Raw genomic sequence first — 19,033 nt, 5'->3', positions numbered from 1 at the left:
ATATATATAACTATACGTACGAATGTAGTGTGAACAGTCAGCTTCAAAAGTATATGAACAGATTAAGGTTTCAAAAATATCTATACATCCAAGCGTTCACAAGCTGATCACCCCTAGCATCATAATTAGATGAACATCGTAATGCGTCAAACTAAGATGAATACTTACGTGTCAAAAGTAGTCGAACACCGTATATACAAAAAAACTAACGTCAGTAATGTGATATGTCACTTTTGACACTGTAGTCTACTTTTAAAACTTTATGACGTTCATCAAATTACGGTGCTAGTTGTGTTAAGCTTATGAACGCTTGGGTGTATAGGTATTTTTGGACCTGAATATGTTCATATACTTTTGTAGCTGGCTGTACATGTCGACACCAATACATATCTGAATACGGCGAACATATTTCGATTTATGAATAGTTTCGAACTATTCCAGTTAGAGCGGTTCATACTCTAATATTTATTGGGTATTTACTCCCAGCGCTCGGCTGCATTGCAAAGTTAATGTAGGTGTACCCACTACCTAGTTCTAGCGACGTAGCCTTCGTATGTAAATATGAACGTGCAGAATATGTAATCCTTGCTGCATTTCAATATTTGTTCCTATTAAATGTTTCACTTAAGACTGCTTACTAAGAAATTATTCTGGTTAAGATGTGTTTTGTGTGATAGAAGATTTTAGGTTCGTTTCCGAAGACACACCCACCCCTATCTAACAACATAAGTGTTAAGCGCAGCTGTGTTCTGGTTTTTAGCAAGTGGCAAGAGATACAAGGTATTCCAGATTTGTTCTCAGGGATAGCAAACAAATTTGTGGCTGACCACAAGTAACACTTTAGAGTTAGGATTAATCCGGTCTAAAGGTGATTACATGTCCATGGTTGATGGTGGACTGCATTCTATTTTTTTACTCGTGCAATGTAAAAAAATACATTTTATGTGTATGTTTTCAAGTTTTTTGACCTATGCTTAGGATTAAAGTATATAACGATAACTTAGTCTAATTTTAGTTATATTGATAGAGCTTTGAAACATTTAAGTAATTTATTATATAGGTATATTAAATTTAATATAGGGGAGTAGGTACTTTGAAATACAACCTACAACAACAAATTAGATTTTATGTAACGGATATGTACTATATTATTTGAGTTAAGATAAGAAAAAAGCTTTTAACGAGATTATATTTAATATGATTTGAGAAAAGTTGCCTTTTGTCATTCCTGTGGCTCCATTCTGTATCTATCGTATTGTTTATTTAACCCGCATTTTTATCCTAACATTTATATTTTTATAGCAATTTAGAAAATGAGCTCTTTTCTATTCCTCCGGACTAAGAAATAAAAATGGGCGAGATACCATCTTAGAAATTGTCAAGACGTAATAACAAAGGCATGCTAATAAAAATGGGCGTTTATTTTGCAATATAAGAATAAATTACTGCTAAAATATCTTCTGTGTAATAATCGTAAAAGTGTTACTGCCGTGGCGTACAAAGAACTAGTAAGGGCGTAATGGCGCATTAAAGATATGAACATTTAGCTCTTAAATTACACTCTCGTGTTTACGATTGATGCGAGTGACTTGGTAATGGCTGGTTTACACGTTACAGTTGCTGACCTGGCAGAAGACAACACACATTGTGTACTCGCGTGTCAGTAGCTCTTGCGATGTCAACATGCTTTGATAAAAAAATACAATTACGCACAACTCCCTGGCGTCTACAGCTGAGCTACTGCCGAATGCGTCCGAACGATGTGATTGACGTGAGTTGCTGCCATGTGCATTTTACTGTTTTGCTGTCAGGCGAGAAGGCGAGTGATAACATAAAAGGTGTTAAAGTAACTAGGATGCTACTATTTAATTCGCGAGCGTGAGTAACTCGTAAGATACGGTGGGAATTACTGCACTGCAGCTACTCGACAGCTTGACTCGCACGCTCGCAACGTGTAAACCAAGCATAAGTCTCATAGAAACAGCAAAAATTAATAGAAGTGCACGATACTGGAAAGAACGCTTTACATTTACAAGATAATTGAATTGCTCGCTTGTATATTTTATGTATACAATAATATGTACGTTGCCGTAAGTCTTTGACGGTATTCGAGTTGAAAGACCCCGGTACAAAGACTTTAATTATTTCAAACGCCTTATGGAATATTTTGACAAAGCGCGAATTTCAATGAAAATTTATAGGCAGAAGGTAGATAATAATATTGTTAATATTTATATTAACGTCAAAAATTTATAATTTAACATCAAATAAGTTCTTAAGTCCTTGGTTCTTGACGTTTCATGTTTACTTAATACAAAAGTCTTGTAAAATTAAAGTTAAGAAATGGTAGAGGCTCTAGAAATGTAAGGATAAAAAAAGAATAACAAAATTAGGTAAAGAGAATTCGTAGTTTATTCGCTAGACAGATATTCATAATCACATTCATCACGTACAAAAAATAAAGGGGTGTAAATATATCTCTGAAAATGTAACAAGGTAACACAATGTGTATCGATCTAGACGAGGTCAGTCGGGTTGGGGCGAGAAGGGCTACGCTACGGCGGAGCTACGGCGGGGCTCGGCGGCGACGCACCCTGCGCCCGCACAGCAGGCGTTGGAACGCGTGCCGGAACTCCGGGCTGAACACCGTGTAGATCACGGGGTTCAGCGTCGAGTTGAAGTAACCCAACCACAGCGACAGGGACGTCAGAACCGGACTCACTTCACAGTCACACGTCGGTACTAATATAGCTAACACGAAAAAGGGAAGCCAGCACGCTACGAACGCGCCGGTAATTATTGCTAATGTCTTTGCCGCTTTTCGCTCGCGCTTGGAGTCTGCGGCCTCCTTCGGCTTCCGGCGTACCAGCGTCGGGTAGTACGCCGCGGCCACGGCCCCGTAGCCCGTCGTCGGCGGATCGGTCTCGAGGCCGTTGGCGCAAGATTGTTTCTCGGGGCTCGTATTGTTCGACGATACGTTCGTGAAGCCCGTTGTTGTTGTTTCTGAGATGGTGGGAAGTGGGCGACCGATGACGGCCACGACCGCCGCCGCGATTCCTCCGCTCCCGCCGGCCGCTACCAGGGCCCCGCCCGATGGCACCGGCGGTGGGCCCACTCCTCCCCTCGCCGTGGCACCTCTTCGCCGCCGTATTCTTTTCCTCGCGGTTTGGTATATTCGCCAGTACAATATTAATATCACCAGTACTGGAACGTAGAATGAGGAGGCGGTGGCGAATATTTGGTAGCCCACGTCCTGGCTGACTACGCAACGCAGGTCTTCAGACACCCGACGGTTCCAGTCAGGGTCTTTCCAACCCAACAGCGGGGCAATGCACACTAGGAAGCTCGCGATCCACACACATGCGATCATGAACCCTACTCGACGTGCGGTTCGAGCATGTATATAGTCAATGTTTGTCACAGCCCAGTACCTACGAAGAATGAAAGACAAGTTTTAAACTCACAGAATTTGGGATCAAATTCTTATACAATCAAAATAAAGTATCAACTTCGGGCCATTGTGGAGTGAACAATACAAAATTAATTTAATTAAAAGTTGAAGAAGACTCTAAAACAACTTTCATTGTTATTTTATTTTTATTTTTTCAATGGGTTTGTACTTATTTAATACCTACTAATAACGTTTAATGTAAATTTTTACGTATCAATTTAAAGTTGAAGTAACGGGGAATGACTAAATAGGTGATAGTAAAATTATGCCTGAATTAAATGGGGATATTTAAATAACTCATAAAATATATTACAAAATTAGTTGATTTTGGTTTCTTACCTATCAAGTGCGATAGCGACTAAATGCAGGATAGACGCAGTGCAGCATAATACATCTCCGGAGGTCCACATGTCACACAGCTCAGGGCCCAAGGTCCACCGCTGGGCTACCTCGTAGACCGCGCCCAGCGGCATCACCAGGCACGCCACCAGCAGGTCAGCGACCGCTAACGACAAGATCAGCTGATTCGCAGCACTGCGAAGATGTCTCTCCAGCAATATAGCAGCTATCACGAACACATTACCTGCGATCAAACGTGTATGTGAAAATAAGTCAAATATTTACGATTAGCTTTTATTTTCGATCTGTTAGTACGTAACAGCTGACTGCATTCACATATCTGTTTGAAATCATGTGACTAGCGGTCTTTGTACACATGCCAATTTAAAGCTTTTAATAAGCCCAAAATTACTGAGAAAAGTCTATTTTGAGGCTATCTATTATAACGTGTTTTTGCTCTGTCTAGCTAACATTCATTCAGAAAATCGTGCATACCGGAAATTAAACATAGTTATGTATACGTTGATATATTTCGAGTAAATAGGGTGGACGTGATTATGAGATTATAATAGGAAACAAAAAAGATACTGGAGAGCCAAGTAGTATTTTTTTGGAATTAAGCTGCAATAGTGTATGTACATTGACTCTTGCACTAATCTTGACAGCCTAATACATATAACGTAAGCCTTTTTACATTCGTTACACTACTGCAGCTGTAGTAAGTATGGTAGTAGAGCTTTCATAATCTTTTGCAGGGATAATGATACTGTTATAAAAGTACCGTAGTTAACCCTTTACTGTCCTACTGCCAAGCACGGGTTTTCTCAGAATTATAAGTCATAATCCACCGCGCCGCCCAAGTATGAATTGGTAAACTCTTTTTGAGCTTTTTTTAAAGAACTCTCAGGCGTGTAGTTTTTCTCACCGTTAAAGCAATTAATAATTAATTCTAATAGGGATAGACATAACTTTGAAAATCAGAAATGTGCTCTTTCGATTCGAACTTGAGTCCGCCTGTGCTTGGACATAGTTTCAAACCGCTGTTTCTAAGTTTAAAGGTTTTATAGATTTATAAAAGCATATCATACCTATAACCGTCGCCAGAATCAGCAGACCGAGGAGGACCGCCTTGGCCGCGGCGCGTAGTAGAGCGGCGGTTGTGTCGAAGGGCGCGGACGCCTCCCACCAGGTAGCGTTCGGCGCGGTGACGTTCCAGCCATCGGTGACCCACCCCGTGGCGTTCCAGGTGTAGTTCTCAGGCGTGCGCAGGTACAGCGCCTCCCATTCCAGTAGTTCATCGCTCCCGTCCGCGCCCCCCATTACTCTCACCGAGACACGTCGTCAGTTACTGATGGTTGAAAGTTAAAAGCATCTGTTAGTGAGAACGCTTGGAGCGTTTTTCTTCCGCCTCCGCGGTGGGCTAGCAATATCTGTTTTGTTTCAAAACTCACAAGACCACAGTTAAGCGTGATTCGCTGTCGTCGTGGTCATGTCAAAAGCGTAAGATGGATAGAAATCAATATATTATATGTTGTCCACCGTCGCAGCAAAATCAGCAGACAATTGCGCCGTAAAAACGGCAATAATTGCCTTTTTTTGCCTACATTCTTATTGTGGTTACGTTCCACGCGCGGAAGCAGAATAGCGCACCGTGTATTCTAAGCCTTAGTGCTGTGTCAGCCAATGAGTGTGTGCGAAATATTAAACGTATGAAATTATATAGAAGAAATCACGTAAAACTCGCGCGCGCGGTTTTCTCCGCGTCACCACCGCACCCGCACCCACGAGTTCTATCTGAACAATTTGTGCCAAAGATTGAAGTTTTGTTTTAATAATATGGGAGTAGCAGACGAGCATGCAGTCCACCTGATGGTAAGTGGCTATTGCCGCCCATAGTAATCAACCCCAGATAGGATTGGATAACCTGAAGTCGGCCACAGATGCGCTGCTACCTCTGAGGACTAAGGTGGTACGCCTCGGAAAAGTATGTCTCCCTTACCACATTCTGTGTCAAACCGGAACACAGCAGTGCTTAACACTGCTGTAATGAGGCAGAAATAGATGTGGCGGTGGTGCTGCCGGAGTCAAACCACAAAGGGTTCTACCATCTCCAAAACCTTCTTCACTTTCATTTCTGTCTAGTAGATATTCATATATTGGGTCTTGGAACCCAAAAAATTGGTTAGTTCACGCATAGTGGCGCGGACTCAGTTACTTTTGCTACGCTATAGCACAGTTATAGTGATCCCAATTTGATTCTCGGAGGCAAGTTCAAGTGAAATATTATTTTGTCTTTGGTACCATCTAAACCAAAAAGCGACTTAAGATAGGAGGCCTCTTTAATAGATTTTATTACAGGCAATTTTACATTAAATTACTGTTTACGTAAAACAACGGATGTATTTTAAAGTAAAAAATGTGTGTTTACAAACAACATGGTCAAGATTCGTTTGAAATAATTGAAATAAACATAAATTAACTGAATTGAAAACTACTTTTAATAATAACACGTTCTATGTTCATTACAGTATTCCATTGAGTATGCAGTAATAGATAGAACTTAAATAATTTTGTACGTACAACTTTGGATGTAGGTTTGTTGTTAAAAATAATAGTGCGAGGTGCGACGTTGCGAGGTAAACACTGATAATGTTGTGTTGAAGTTTATTCTAACTGTGTTATTTTAACCGCTCGGAAAAGCTGTTTAATTTGTTGCGACACCTATGACAAAATGTAATGTAAACGATTCGATTAAACGTGACATATTCACTTATTTTCACGTATTACTTTTTATTTTATTAAGCCTAAATAAATAAAATTAAAAAAAAACATAATTGAGTAAAATTAAAAAATATATATACGTACAAAACATAATAAAGTGTAGTAGTATAATAAAAACATCGTTGTTATATCAAATGTTTTATAAAGCTTTACTTTTTTAAAATAAATCTAATAAATATTCTTTTTAGTTTACTTGTCATCATAGCCACAGACTGAGTTCTAGACGACTGAACGTTTTTCACACGATCGATTTTAGTACCTTTGTTACAATTAAACAGATTTTATCTTAATTTTTGGCTAACTAACACAATTAACTTAGTAGCCAATTTGAGATTGACAGTGTCATTCTAATAAGGGTAATTTACAGCTGCAATCATAGATGCAAAATAGAACGTATTTTTCTAAACTTTTACCATAAACACAGTTGTGCAGAAACGGGCTGTATCTGACAAAATATTGTATTGAGAAATCTAGGGGCACGGTAGTGCCCCCAAGTCGAGCAAGCAAAAAGAGCAAGAAAAGTATGATTTTGTCAACCACAGTGTTTGACATGAGTTGTCTGTAGTTCCTTAACGTTGTAAGCGGTTCCTTTACGTTGTTTATGTTATGCCTGTGGCCTAACAAATTACTGTATTACAAACAATGGTTACAAATTAAACGGGGCCTTAACGATAGTTTTTGTTATGCCTGTAACATAAATGTAAGAGATTTGCACCATAGTTATGCGCTGGTATTTCTAGGGTAATGGGATAAATGCGTTAATATATTAATACACTAGTTGCAATTGGATTGACATTGAACTTGGCCCGACGCTTCTGCTCTGTGCTCACATTTTACTCAATCAGTGTTGATATTCACAGTTTATGTTGTATCTCCTAGTGGCGAGACAACTTACTGTGTTACAAAATAGATGTTATTCGCTGGTATTTCTAGTATAATGGGATTAATGGGTTAGTCTATTAACAGACTAGTTGCAATTGGATTGATATTGAACTTGGCCCGACGCTTCTGCTTTGTGCTCACATTTTACTCAATCAGTGTCGATACTCACAGTTAGTGTTGTATTTCGCAGTGGCGAGACAAATTGCCGTGTCCATCATTGTTACGGGTTTGTTGTTGGTGTTCTTCGTTAATTATTATTGCTTTTTCCAGTCTGAAAAGAAAAAATCTTTTTAGTCTACTAATTTAATGTCTGTGCGCGATAGTTTGTTAAAGATCAAACCATACAATGTTTTGCGTATCAAAAATCGACTTTCGCTATTTTACACAAATTGTCAAATTTTGATCTTAGGTAGCTAAGAATCGAATAGATTGAATATTAATAACGAGCGATAGTCAATAGGTGCAAGTAAAGATTAAATCTGATATCTTATGTTTGTAAACTTGTTTCTAGTTTATTATATTGTAAAGATCTATTAACAGTTAAGACACTGTTAAAGACCCCAAATCCAAATCTGATCTTTAAGGCTCGAGATGTCGTGTGAGCGTTCTGCACGCTCATCTCTTAAGGGACATAACTGAGAGGAGCTCCTCCCTCTCGGGAAGTGGCTGGCGTTAACATCAGCGCCGGCCGACGTTGCCGGGCTGCGAAAGTAATGCTTAACGCCTCTCGTGACCCGGCACCGAGCGTCCAGAGGAACGCCGCGGAGTTTTAGTCGGTACGAATCCGACATACCCCTTCCGCTCCTCCGGGCGAGAGAGGATCCATGAGGATTTCTCCGCGAAAAAAAACTGTTCAAGATCCCAATTAGTTCTACACATTTCGTGCAAAATAATGCTGCCTAATCTTATCGCTATAATATTATTCTTACAGGTTAAAATCTCCATTGGGGATTTAAATCATTTTATATTAATAAAAGAAGAAAAAGAAGTCGACCTATGTCAGGTAAGTATTTCAATTGTTAATTTATTTCAAGTTGATTTACCAAATATTAGAAAATGTCCTTAAATATTGAAAATCATACAAGAGAATTGATATCCAATTGAATCAAAAACTGGGACGATTCACAATTCTATGATTATGATACGATACATAGATAGGATTCTTTGAAACGTAACCTTTCACTTTTATTCATTTCCATTATTTTTTGAGAATAGAAAGAAAGAATAGGAAATACTTGATAATTTTCAGTAGTATAAAAAAATGTCATACATACATACATAAATACATACATACATACATACATACATACAAACATACATACATACATACATACATACATACAGTACCACTGAACATTACTCATGTGAAAATAGCAACGAAAGTAAAGATGAAATAGCTAAAAGGCGTTTTATTTTTAGATGTTTACGCATGGGAAGTTCTATTCACACGTACCACAAACGACAAATTCGTAGGCGGGCACTTTGTATGAAAATGGCTTTCTATTCACACGTATAATTACATCACAAAGACAATTATGTAGGCAGGCGCAAAGGTCTATGAAAAACCATAGTTTTATTCACATAGAACACATTTTGCCGCCCAAATCGATACTGTACCCTTACCATGAGTTTTTACGTTTTGACAAATATGAGTGTTTTGGTATTTGTTTACGTATTTGCCGATACAAATTCGAATCAGCGCCCCTAGCGGATTGTATCAGAACTATAGTGTCAGTAACGTAACATTAAATGTCTAGATTGACAAAATGACGCTTCATGTTTCGTCTCTCTTTTTGCGAACATGTGAGGCAGACAAAAAGACTTGAGCACTTACTTATTGTTACGTTTACTCAGTCTACTGAAGCAAACGGAACAGAATAATGAATTGAGTAAACGTAACGTAAAATTGTGGGATATTTTGAAAACTTATGGTAAGGCTACAGACCACATCACAACTATAATATAAATAAAATCAAGCGTTAAAACTCAGACGTGTTGTGTCAATTAAAAAGGAAAAAATAGCTGCCAATGTCGTGCCGTCGGCGTCGGTACCGTATCGTGTCATCCTAATTAAGTAGACATCTATTCTGCCGTCGTAATGAAGAACACAGTATTATCAAAATTATATTTCCGAGAAAATGCGTTTAATTATGTAATCTACCGACTTCCAATTAAGAAACATTTTTTTATTCGTATCATAATTTTCTCATGCAATTTCTGCAAAAAACTGAATTGCGCCAAAATGTTGATAACTGCGTTCTTCGTTACGAGGGCAGTATTGGAAAGACGCGTTTTGTAGTTACTACAATGATGCTACGAAAAACTGTTACACATAACCATTTGAGGGTGGTAGAACAATTTGTGGTTCGACTCCGGCGGCATCACCGCCTCATAACAGCAACGTTAAGTACTGCTGTATTGTGGTTTGAAGGATGTGGTAAGGAAGACATACTTTTCCGCGGCGTTCCTGCTTAGTCCTCAGGGGTAGCGGCGCATCTTTGGCCGACCTCAGGTAGGAATATCTAATCCTGTCTGACGTTGATTACATATGTCCATGGGCGGCAGTAGCCACTTACCATCAGGTGGGCTGCATGTTAGTCTGCTACTCCTGTATTATAAAAAGAAAACATTTAAGTTAAGATTAAAACTACTTCGCAACAATCCGCTACAAATATGTATAATGGTATATATTTTAAACCATGCAGTATGTATTAAAATATATACCATCATACATATTTGTAGCGGATTGTTGCGAAGTAGTTTTAATCTTAACTTAATAGCATGGATTTCCGCAAAGTAACGCCTGATACAATTAACTAGAAAACATTTATTTCCGATTTTTTTTCGTTTCAGTGGTACGCGTGAAAAGACATTAAAGGTACTTTTTTGGGTAAAGAGCATCTCGTCTCATATTCAGTGACTATTAATGTTTCTCTTTGTACTGTTGGTGTGTCACGCTTTGGTTATTAAATATTAATTATTGTGGATGGCAAATGGAGTGGCGACCGCGACCGCTGCAAATTCATCATTAATACCTTCATCAAGTTTATCCTTGTCATTATTTTAATGGCTTTCCATAAAATAATTTTAACAACAACGAATTTTAGGTAATTGAAGTGCGTAATGCGTTTTAGACAAGACAACGAAGAGTGACTTTACTTTTGGATACCGACGTTTATATGTATATCCGATTATATGTTATAGCTATAACACCTTTAGCTATATAGTAGTCCTATAAGTCATTGTTTTTGATTTTAAAATGGTCTCGGCTAGCGGTTAGCAGTGTTTTGGCATCACGGGCCACATAATAGCTACATGACGTAGTGGCGGGGTGTATTCGGAAATAGTTTCTAAAATTGGTCGGTAAAAGAGTTCGATAGCAGCCATCACATAGTTGCAAAGTTGAGATGATGTTGCTTGAATTAGAAAGGTGGTATAGATTTTGAGAGCGGACACCACTTTTTCTACCATTTACTCGTAATGGTAGCGGAGTCTAGCGCTGGTATGTCCTAATTTAAATGTCTAGTTTGTAAAATAATTTGAGGCATTTTAACCACAACTTCGAGAGTAGCATTTGTCATCAGTTTCAGTAGTTTATCTTATTTAGATTTCGTTTATTCTTATTTTGATCAAGTGGACTGATTAATCGTTTACTATTCCTATCGCAAAAGTAGATATTGCTTCCCGTGTTTCACAGCTAAGAACACATCTCCGCAATTAGGGTGATTATCATTATGTTAGTATGTTAATTTTGTGTTTTGTTACCTATACCGTTTTGTGTTTTAAGCAAAAGTAAATGCTTAACAATTTAAGGAGGCAATTACTCATAAGTAAGTAGTAGATATAGTATATTCTTAGCCCTGTATAGTGCATAAAGTTACAGTCGAGTAACAAAATTGTAAGCATTTTTTTACATCTACGCTGCAAGCATACTCGTACCACGTGTTACCTAACAACCCTTTTTAACCGTGCCCTACAAAGGGTAGCGTGCATTCATGCAAATCAATATATTTTCTGTACATGTAACATGCACGGAAATTAATATCGATTGCTTTAAAAATAAAAGCTTATGCATGTGTTCAGCTACCTTTGTTTTCAACTCATTATTGTGCCACTGCTGGGCATAGTGTCGTCTTAGTGTGAGGAGTTGAGGCCATAATACATCGCGTTGGCCACTTGCGAATTGGTAGACTTTACTCACATGTGAGAACTTTTTATTTATTTTAAGGAATTCTTATGTGTAGGTGTTCACTGTTAAAGCTTACTGTTACTATGACTTAGTAAATTTCTAATATGCAAATAACATTGAAAAATAGAGATACTTACTGGGATTTGAATCTCGGCCCCCCATTGAGAGATCGAGTGTCAAACAATTGGCTAGCACTGCTTTTCCTGCCGCTATTTTTAGTCTTAATATACATTATGTTCAAAATAGCGCCATCGATCTTACGATTTTGTGCAAACGCTTCTCTCAGAATGGGTCTCCGTACGTGACAAGGGTACGTGAGCCGTCTCACTTCGTTTCAAAACACGAAATGCCGCTAAAGCCTTTCAGTTATCTTATTTGTGCAGACTACAGTGTCAATAAAATTAAAGCAAAGGTATCAAGTACGCGTAATACGTGTATTGGACTATATACTGCTTAATTAAATTCAAATTTAAATCTCATTTATTCAAAATTGTTTCATGTAGAACTCTTTTTGATCGTCGGCAATTTACCACCGCTTCGGAAGGTGTTTCGCTATGGAGAAGAAGCGACGAAAGAAACTCCATACGTGTGCAAATTTCTTTGTCTCAAAAATGTTTTGTTATTAATAAAATGTTACATTATCGTTATTTAATAGATGTGACGTATTTGTTAGGTGATAGAGTTTTTGTACAAATCTCCTAATGTTCGCTTACTTTAGAAGTTGAATGGTAGTAACTAAAACTTAGGAAAAGGAGTGAGCTTATCTCTGCAAGTACGGATCGCATTTGAATAAATCTTTTTGTATTTGATAGGCCATTTATAGACCAAAGTTTAAGGCAATAATTTATCTTTAAACGGAGATTCAACGTTCTTTGTATGAGCGCGCTTGACATAAAGGAGGTGTGTTAAAGTGGTCTTTACTGGGCTAGTCAAACTTATGTGCGTTGTATGTATTATATATGTAAAACTGCTAGTCCGCTCTGAATATAGCAAGGAATTGCGTCACCATAACAATATATCACTACACCTGCTCGCAACAACTTCAGAGCGGACTAGCAGTTTGGCGCGGACTATATCTCGAAAACTATTGAACAATGTTTAATGCAGTTTTTAGTGCTCATTTGATTTAACTTGACCTGATTGTCCGGGAAATTATTGTTTTCATTTGGGTTTTATTACGAAGAATTACTCTCATTGGTTAATTTCGACTCCCACTTGACAATGAAATAAAATATAACTTGAAACGTTTTTCCGATTTAGATAAATTTTGTGTATATCTGATTCAAGCGGATGTTTACTATTTTTCTAGGAACATTGTAACTAACAAGGAACCACACATGAATTAAATTATTATGAGTAATGTTTCATGATGTTCGTTAAATAATCACAAATAGTTTTAAGTCCGCGAGATCACTGCTTATTATTAAGTTTTTATTTCTTAAAAATCGTTTAATGTAACAAACTTAAAACTTTTATTAATAAGTCTATTACTCGGACATATCTATATATAATCAGATCGAAATAGAGTAGGCACTGTCTGAAGTCGGTCTTGGGTCTAAATGTAGCTGTCCTTGAGTCTAATTTGAAAAACACTCTTAAGAAAATTACATAAATGCAGCGCACAAATATTTGTGACGCTCACATTACGCACATTTAGAAGACCTAGCTTTTTAATGAATCAATTGAACACCTTGTGAAGTGGTGGTAGTTTGACATTCAAGTGCTCTGTAAAGAACCTATTTTGATTAAAAAAAAAAATGATTCGATTTGATTTGAATTCACAACTTACTTTAATTTACACTTAATTTATTTCTTCAGTGGGTATAGTAGGTATTATTCTCTATACCGAGTAGATTGGAGCGACTATGTAATTTCGCGTATAATTTTGCGTATTACAAGACATTACCTACAATAAAAAATAATTCTGTTATACATATTTTTACTCGATTCACTTCCGAATAGTGAAAAGCCGTATGACGTATGACGCTCACTGCAAATATTACATGAAAACATTTTAGTTCAGTTGCCAGCTTAAAAGGAAAAACGTTCGAAAGTTCGTAACTATCTAAATGGGTCTCGTGGAGCGCGCAGCGGGTGGCGCTAATCCAGTTTGGCGTCAACTGCCCGTTTTCTATCTTTTGTGTCATGGTATGAGATTAACATGTGATTCGATTCTACTCCTATTTCGGGCAATTGTGTATCCCATTTAGCGAATAGAAAGCTAAAGTAGAAATTAAGTAAAGAGTTTTAGATATTTATATATTGCAAATATTACACTATAAAGTTTTAGTTTAGTCCCTAGCTTTAAAGGAAAATAAAAACGTTCGTAACTACGTAAATGGGTCTCGTGGAGCGCGCAGCGGGTGGCGCTAATCCAGTTTGGCGTCAACTGCCCGGTTTCTATCTTTTGTGTTGCCGCATAAGATTAATATATGATTCGATTCTCCTCCTATTCTGAGCGATTGTGTATCCCATTTAGCAAATATGAAACTTAGACGCAAAATTAAGTAAATAGGGTAAGATAGACATTCATTACAAGAATTTTCATGTAGAATTGTAGAAAGATCCTTTTCAGTAAAGTAGTAGAAATATCACAAGAACAATAAAGTTTTCTAGCGTTATCTTTCTCGTGTATTTCTTAAGAATGCTACAGAATTCTCTTATAGTGAAAATATATATACAATATTTTTCTCTCTTTTATTCCCTAATAACTAATTCTATTGAGATCCAATTTAATAACACCTTATTTTAAGAACTTATTCTTAGACTCGCGTTTGCACTCTGGGGGTAGCATCGCCACCCATATCTGTCTGTATAGCAATTAACGTTAAGCGCTATTATTGTTGTTATGTTAAGCGCTATTTTGTTCCGGTCGAAAGGGCAAGGGCGAGATATTTATACGAGGTATGTCAACTTTCAACTTAGTCCTCAGGGGTAGTAACACTTTTGTGGCTGATCTCAGCTTAGCTCTAAACCTATCTCGAATACAAATGTCCTTAGGACGGCAGTTCACTGTCCCTGTAGCTCCGGAACAGAGAAGGGCTACAGTATCCCCTGCCTGTCGTAAGAGGTGACTAAAAGGGGACTTCCAGGGTTGCGGGCGGCAAGAGTGGGAGCTCGAATCGCCCGGCCAGTGGCCCCGGGAAGGACGATGTTATGTGTGGTCGCATACTGTCGTACGCACCAGACGGTGTGGCAAGCGTCAAGTTCACCTGGGCGGAGCCCGACGCGCTAAGAGACCCCGGTTGCGTTCCTTTGGAGATCGCGGAGGCACGCAGCGCCGATGATGGCCACCGGGGGGATTTTAGTGCGGTAAGAATCCCATATAACCGGGTACTCTTTGAAGGTTTCCGCCTCGATAACAAAAAAAAAACAGTGGACGTCATAGCAACTACATGTTCGTTTGGTACATCAATCTTATAAAAAGTCAAGATCACTTTAACGCTTCACACGAATAACCGATTGAAACACTTTAAACAGAAAAACTTTATTCAATAAATTGCTATTGTCTTAAATGGCTTCCCCACTTCCCCGCCCAGCGAGTCCTTGGCGGAAATAATCGAGTTTTCTAGCTTTTGTTTGCTACTTACGCTAAAAGCTTAACAATTAGTTCGTGATTCGATTAGATGCCTACTTCATGGTCAAGGTCTAAAGGGATAAATGTTAGATTAAACGTTAAGTGTGCTGTTCTCTCATTTTTTTAGATTTTTATATTTAGCAGTATTTACTTAATTATAAGGGAATTAAAGACTTTCTTAACTTACTTAATAACTATGTATTACAATCTTAATTAAGATATAAAATATACGTACCATAATTATGTTAAGAAACGGCCTATTATCTATTACATGTTCAAAATGTACGTTTGAAATGTAATACATTTTGAAAATTGCTCAACTGATATCAGAGGGATTTTTACATCCAGATAGAAGAATTTATACTTATGAATAGTGGTGCCCGCGGCTTTGCCCGCATTTTAAAGAAATAATATGACATACATAAAACGGAAAATTTGTACCTGCATTGGAATGATAGTGGTGGTGATCTGTCGAAAATTGGTCTTACCAACTCCCAAACCCTCGTGGGCTCTTGGACAACAACTTTGCTAAAGATCATCACTTGATCAAATGCATAGTTTCCGATTCTATAACTACTTACGAATTAAAAATTAATAAAAAAAACCTTTTCCCAGGGACTAAATTGTGAATCTAAACCATTCTCAAGTCCCCTTGAACACACACAACAAATTTCATCAAAATCAGTCCAGTCGTGTAGGAGGAGTTCAGTGACATACACACGCACATAAGAAATATATATATAAAGATATAGGCCTTATATAACATTTAGAACCTTTTATATGGTGTTTCAACAAAAAATGAGAAAAAATCCCACGAAGACGCGATTTAGAAGAGCCATTCGGTGTAAACCGTCACTAAAATTTTTTTGGAAGTTTAATCTCATTGAAATGTTTGTTTCAAAATCAAATTTCAGGGCGAATTTCTAAGTATCATAAGTTACCTTACAAATTTGACGGACAAAAGCTGGTTTTGAAATTGAAGCTAATCGAATTATTCGGGATTGGTTAAAGGTCTCCATTGGTCTTAAAATTTTGGAGTAAGTAACAATTCTAACAGGTAATCAATAAGCTCGCCCACAGAAGATTTTTTTGTAATTAATCAGTTAAAAGTGAACTGAATTCACGAAGCCTTTAATAAAAAAGGCTTAAAAATATTACTTACTTTGGGTAAGCTTTGAATATAAAATTCTCTTTAATTTTGATCTCAAATGATATGGCGTTCTTAATTAAGATCTCGGCCTTCTGCAAAACTTCATACAAAAAATATAAAATATTAATATAAATTAAAAAAAATCAATTTCACAAAGATTTTCAATTTTCAAAAGATATTTTACATAAGGGTTTATTTATAACAACAGACATAGTGTAGGTATATCAGATACGGGTTGTGCCTGACGAAACAGTGTACCTAATCGGTATATGATTACGTCTTCTAAAGCCCATGTATGGGCACGTTCTATGTCTGTGATTTCTTTTTATAATATAAGAGTAGCAGACGAGCATGCAGTCCACCTGATGGTAAGTGGCTACAGCCGCCCATGGACATCTGTAATCAACCCCAAATAGGATTAGATATTACTACCTGAGGTCGGCCACAGATGCGCCGCTACCCCTGAGGACTAAGCTGGAACGCCTCGGAAAAGTCTGTCACCCTTACCACACCCTTCAAACCGGAACATAGCAGCGCCTAACACTGCTGTTATTAGGTAGAAATAGGTGTGTCGATGGTGCCGCCGGAGTCGAACCACAAAGGGTTCTACCACCTTGTGATATAAATAAATCTTAAAGACATGTTCACCATCACATACATGTAATAATACGTGTGTGAAGTGTCGCTTGAATATGAATATTGCTTTTTCAGAGTGCTCATTTTTGCAGTCCGGTAGGCTTCATGACATACATTTTGACATTATTACGTCATGGCTTCATTAATGAGTGTTCGCGAATGAGAAAACTGATTTTTAATTACGAGCTGCATCAAGCTATTTTAATTCGTTGACAGACTACGATGATATTGAAAAACTTAACGTAGGTATTTATATTTATGTAATGGAAACAAGTCGTTTATTATTTTTTTTTATACTTTAATAAGAGTGATAACTGAAAAAAGAAAAACGGTGTATGTATCTAGATAATTATTTACTATAATTATCTAGATAATTAACTCCGCCAATCACCTGTCACTAAATCAAAACACTTATACAGGGTGTAATTTACAAGTATGCGTCAACTTAGAAATCTGAAACAATGTGCTATAGCGAAAAGCTCTGAAACGCGTTATGAAGCCAATTTTGATAAAAACTGATCCAATTAGTATTTAATAACATCCTAAAAATCACATCACATGAGGGGTAACATCCAACAGGTTTTGGTAGGTAATTATTTTAAAATTCAGTTGCAATACTTGATCCGTACATACGAACTAACAAGCAACTAAAAAGCTCGTAATAAAAATAGAACTCAATAATGCTACGCCGTTCCTACGAGGCAGAAATACGAATAAAATAAAATTTTCGATATACGAATCTCTTTCAATTCCCAGCTGTCCTTCCTCGTACAGTAGGGTAAGACCTTCAGTATAATGACTGTGCATTTCTTTTTTAGCACACGTGTCGCAATTCTACACGCGCAGATATTAAAGTAAGGAACTACGTGACGATTACACTTAAAGAGTGTAAGAAATTCACAGTATAGTACACACAGTATAGTATTTATTTTTTTCTGTATGACGTCATGATGTTTGTTACTGGTGCCGGCATATCATTATTGTTATTTTATATTTCATTATTACAAACGACCGGAATATATATTTTATATGTATACTGTAAGGCAGAGCTTTCTGATGGAAATATCTATATATACACATTTATATTACCAAAGGCGTCGCTAAAGTTTCGCTGGCTTTGAAGAAGAGCTCTTTTTACACCTTTCTAGAAGAGCCCCATATCATAGCGCTCAGGGTATACCTCGGGAGGAAGTTCATTCCACACTATACCGATAAAATTAGATTAAACTTAGGGACATAATTAGAAAAGCTGTTTCTGGTACGCATTAAGTTTTATATATATTTAGAGCAAAAATTTATCGCGAGCGGTTCTTTCGTTCGTGAACGTAGGTAACGTTGGAGCATAGGTCGAAGAAACAGAATCAATCATTTTCACGACAAAAAAAGGAACTTAAAAATTGCTATGTACCTGCCAAACTTGTAGTACTTTTACTTGCCCAAAACAAGCTTCTTCAACACAATGATAATTTATCTTATATCTTCAAATCACTAAGATTTACGTATCTGCCTATCATATATTTTTATATTCTGAAATAAATGGAGATATTAACTACTAACTAATATTAGCTGGTGTTATGTTAGGCCTAAAAGTTTGAGAGTTACAGGAATCAATCCCCAGGGCGCCCCAGAAAAATAAATTGCCTAATAATATGAGGCACCAGGGAAGTTACGTAGCAAGATGTTAGTAGTTGCTAAGGCGCGAAATAATTTTCTTTATATGTATATGCAGTAACCATAGATTAAGTACATAGTAAAGATACTTCGCCGCCTTGAAATTGAATGAAGCCACAAACGGCTCATTAGTGAGTTCTTTTTTTGAATTCTTGACAAATAAAAACATTTTTAGAGAAAATTTACCAATAAATAACTAATACTGCGTAATTTACATAATAAATAAATAATTATTTTGAAATATTTTAGGCACATTTTAGCCCGGAGACGTGGTAAAACTTTTTTACGCAACTATTTGAATTCTCAAAATTGGGTACATTTTCTTGTTAGGAGTGAGTAATCGTTACTAATCTATGG

General features: G+C 37.2%; 1 protein-coding gene across 1 annotated transcript in view; it reads right to left on the bottom strand.

Moving 5' to 3' along the window:
• Window positions 1–2,394: 2,394 nt before the first annotated feature.
• The window catches only part of Ser-4 (serotonin receptor 4), a 78,416-nt gene continuing 61,777 nt past the window's right edge, over window positions 2,395–19,033 (bottom strand). The window contains exons 2-5 of the mRNA XM_073088176.1: window positions 7,623–7,724; window positions 4,879–5,138; window positions 3,791–4,034; window positions 2,395–3,431 (exon numbers count right to left, since the gene is read on the bottom strand). Of these exons, the coding sequence (XP_072944277.1) occupies window positions 2,567–3,431; window positions 3,791–4,034; window positions 4,879–5,110 (1,341 nt within the window). The 5' untranslated portion in view covers window positions 5,111–5,138; window positions 7,623–7,724 and the 3' untranslated portion in view covers window positions 2,395–2,566. The remainder of the gene's footprint in view (window positions 3,432–3,790; window positions 4,035–4,878; window positions 5,139–7,622; window positions 7,725–19,033) is intronic.

Source organism: Epargyreus clarus, unplaced genomic scaffold (genome assembly GCF_041222505.1).
Source record: "Epargyreus clarus isolate Ecla_fem2 unplaced genomic scaffold, WU_Ecla_fem_2.2 ptg000026l, whole genome shotgun sequence".
NCBI lineage: Eukaryota > Metazoa > Arthropoda > Insecta > Lepidoptera > Hesperiidae > Epargyreus > Epargyreus clarus.
The sequence above is the reverse complement of the archived record's forward strand: the minus strand, read 5'-3'. Positions and strand labels throughout refer to the sequence as shown.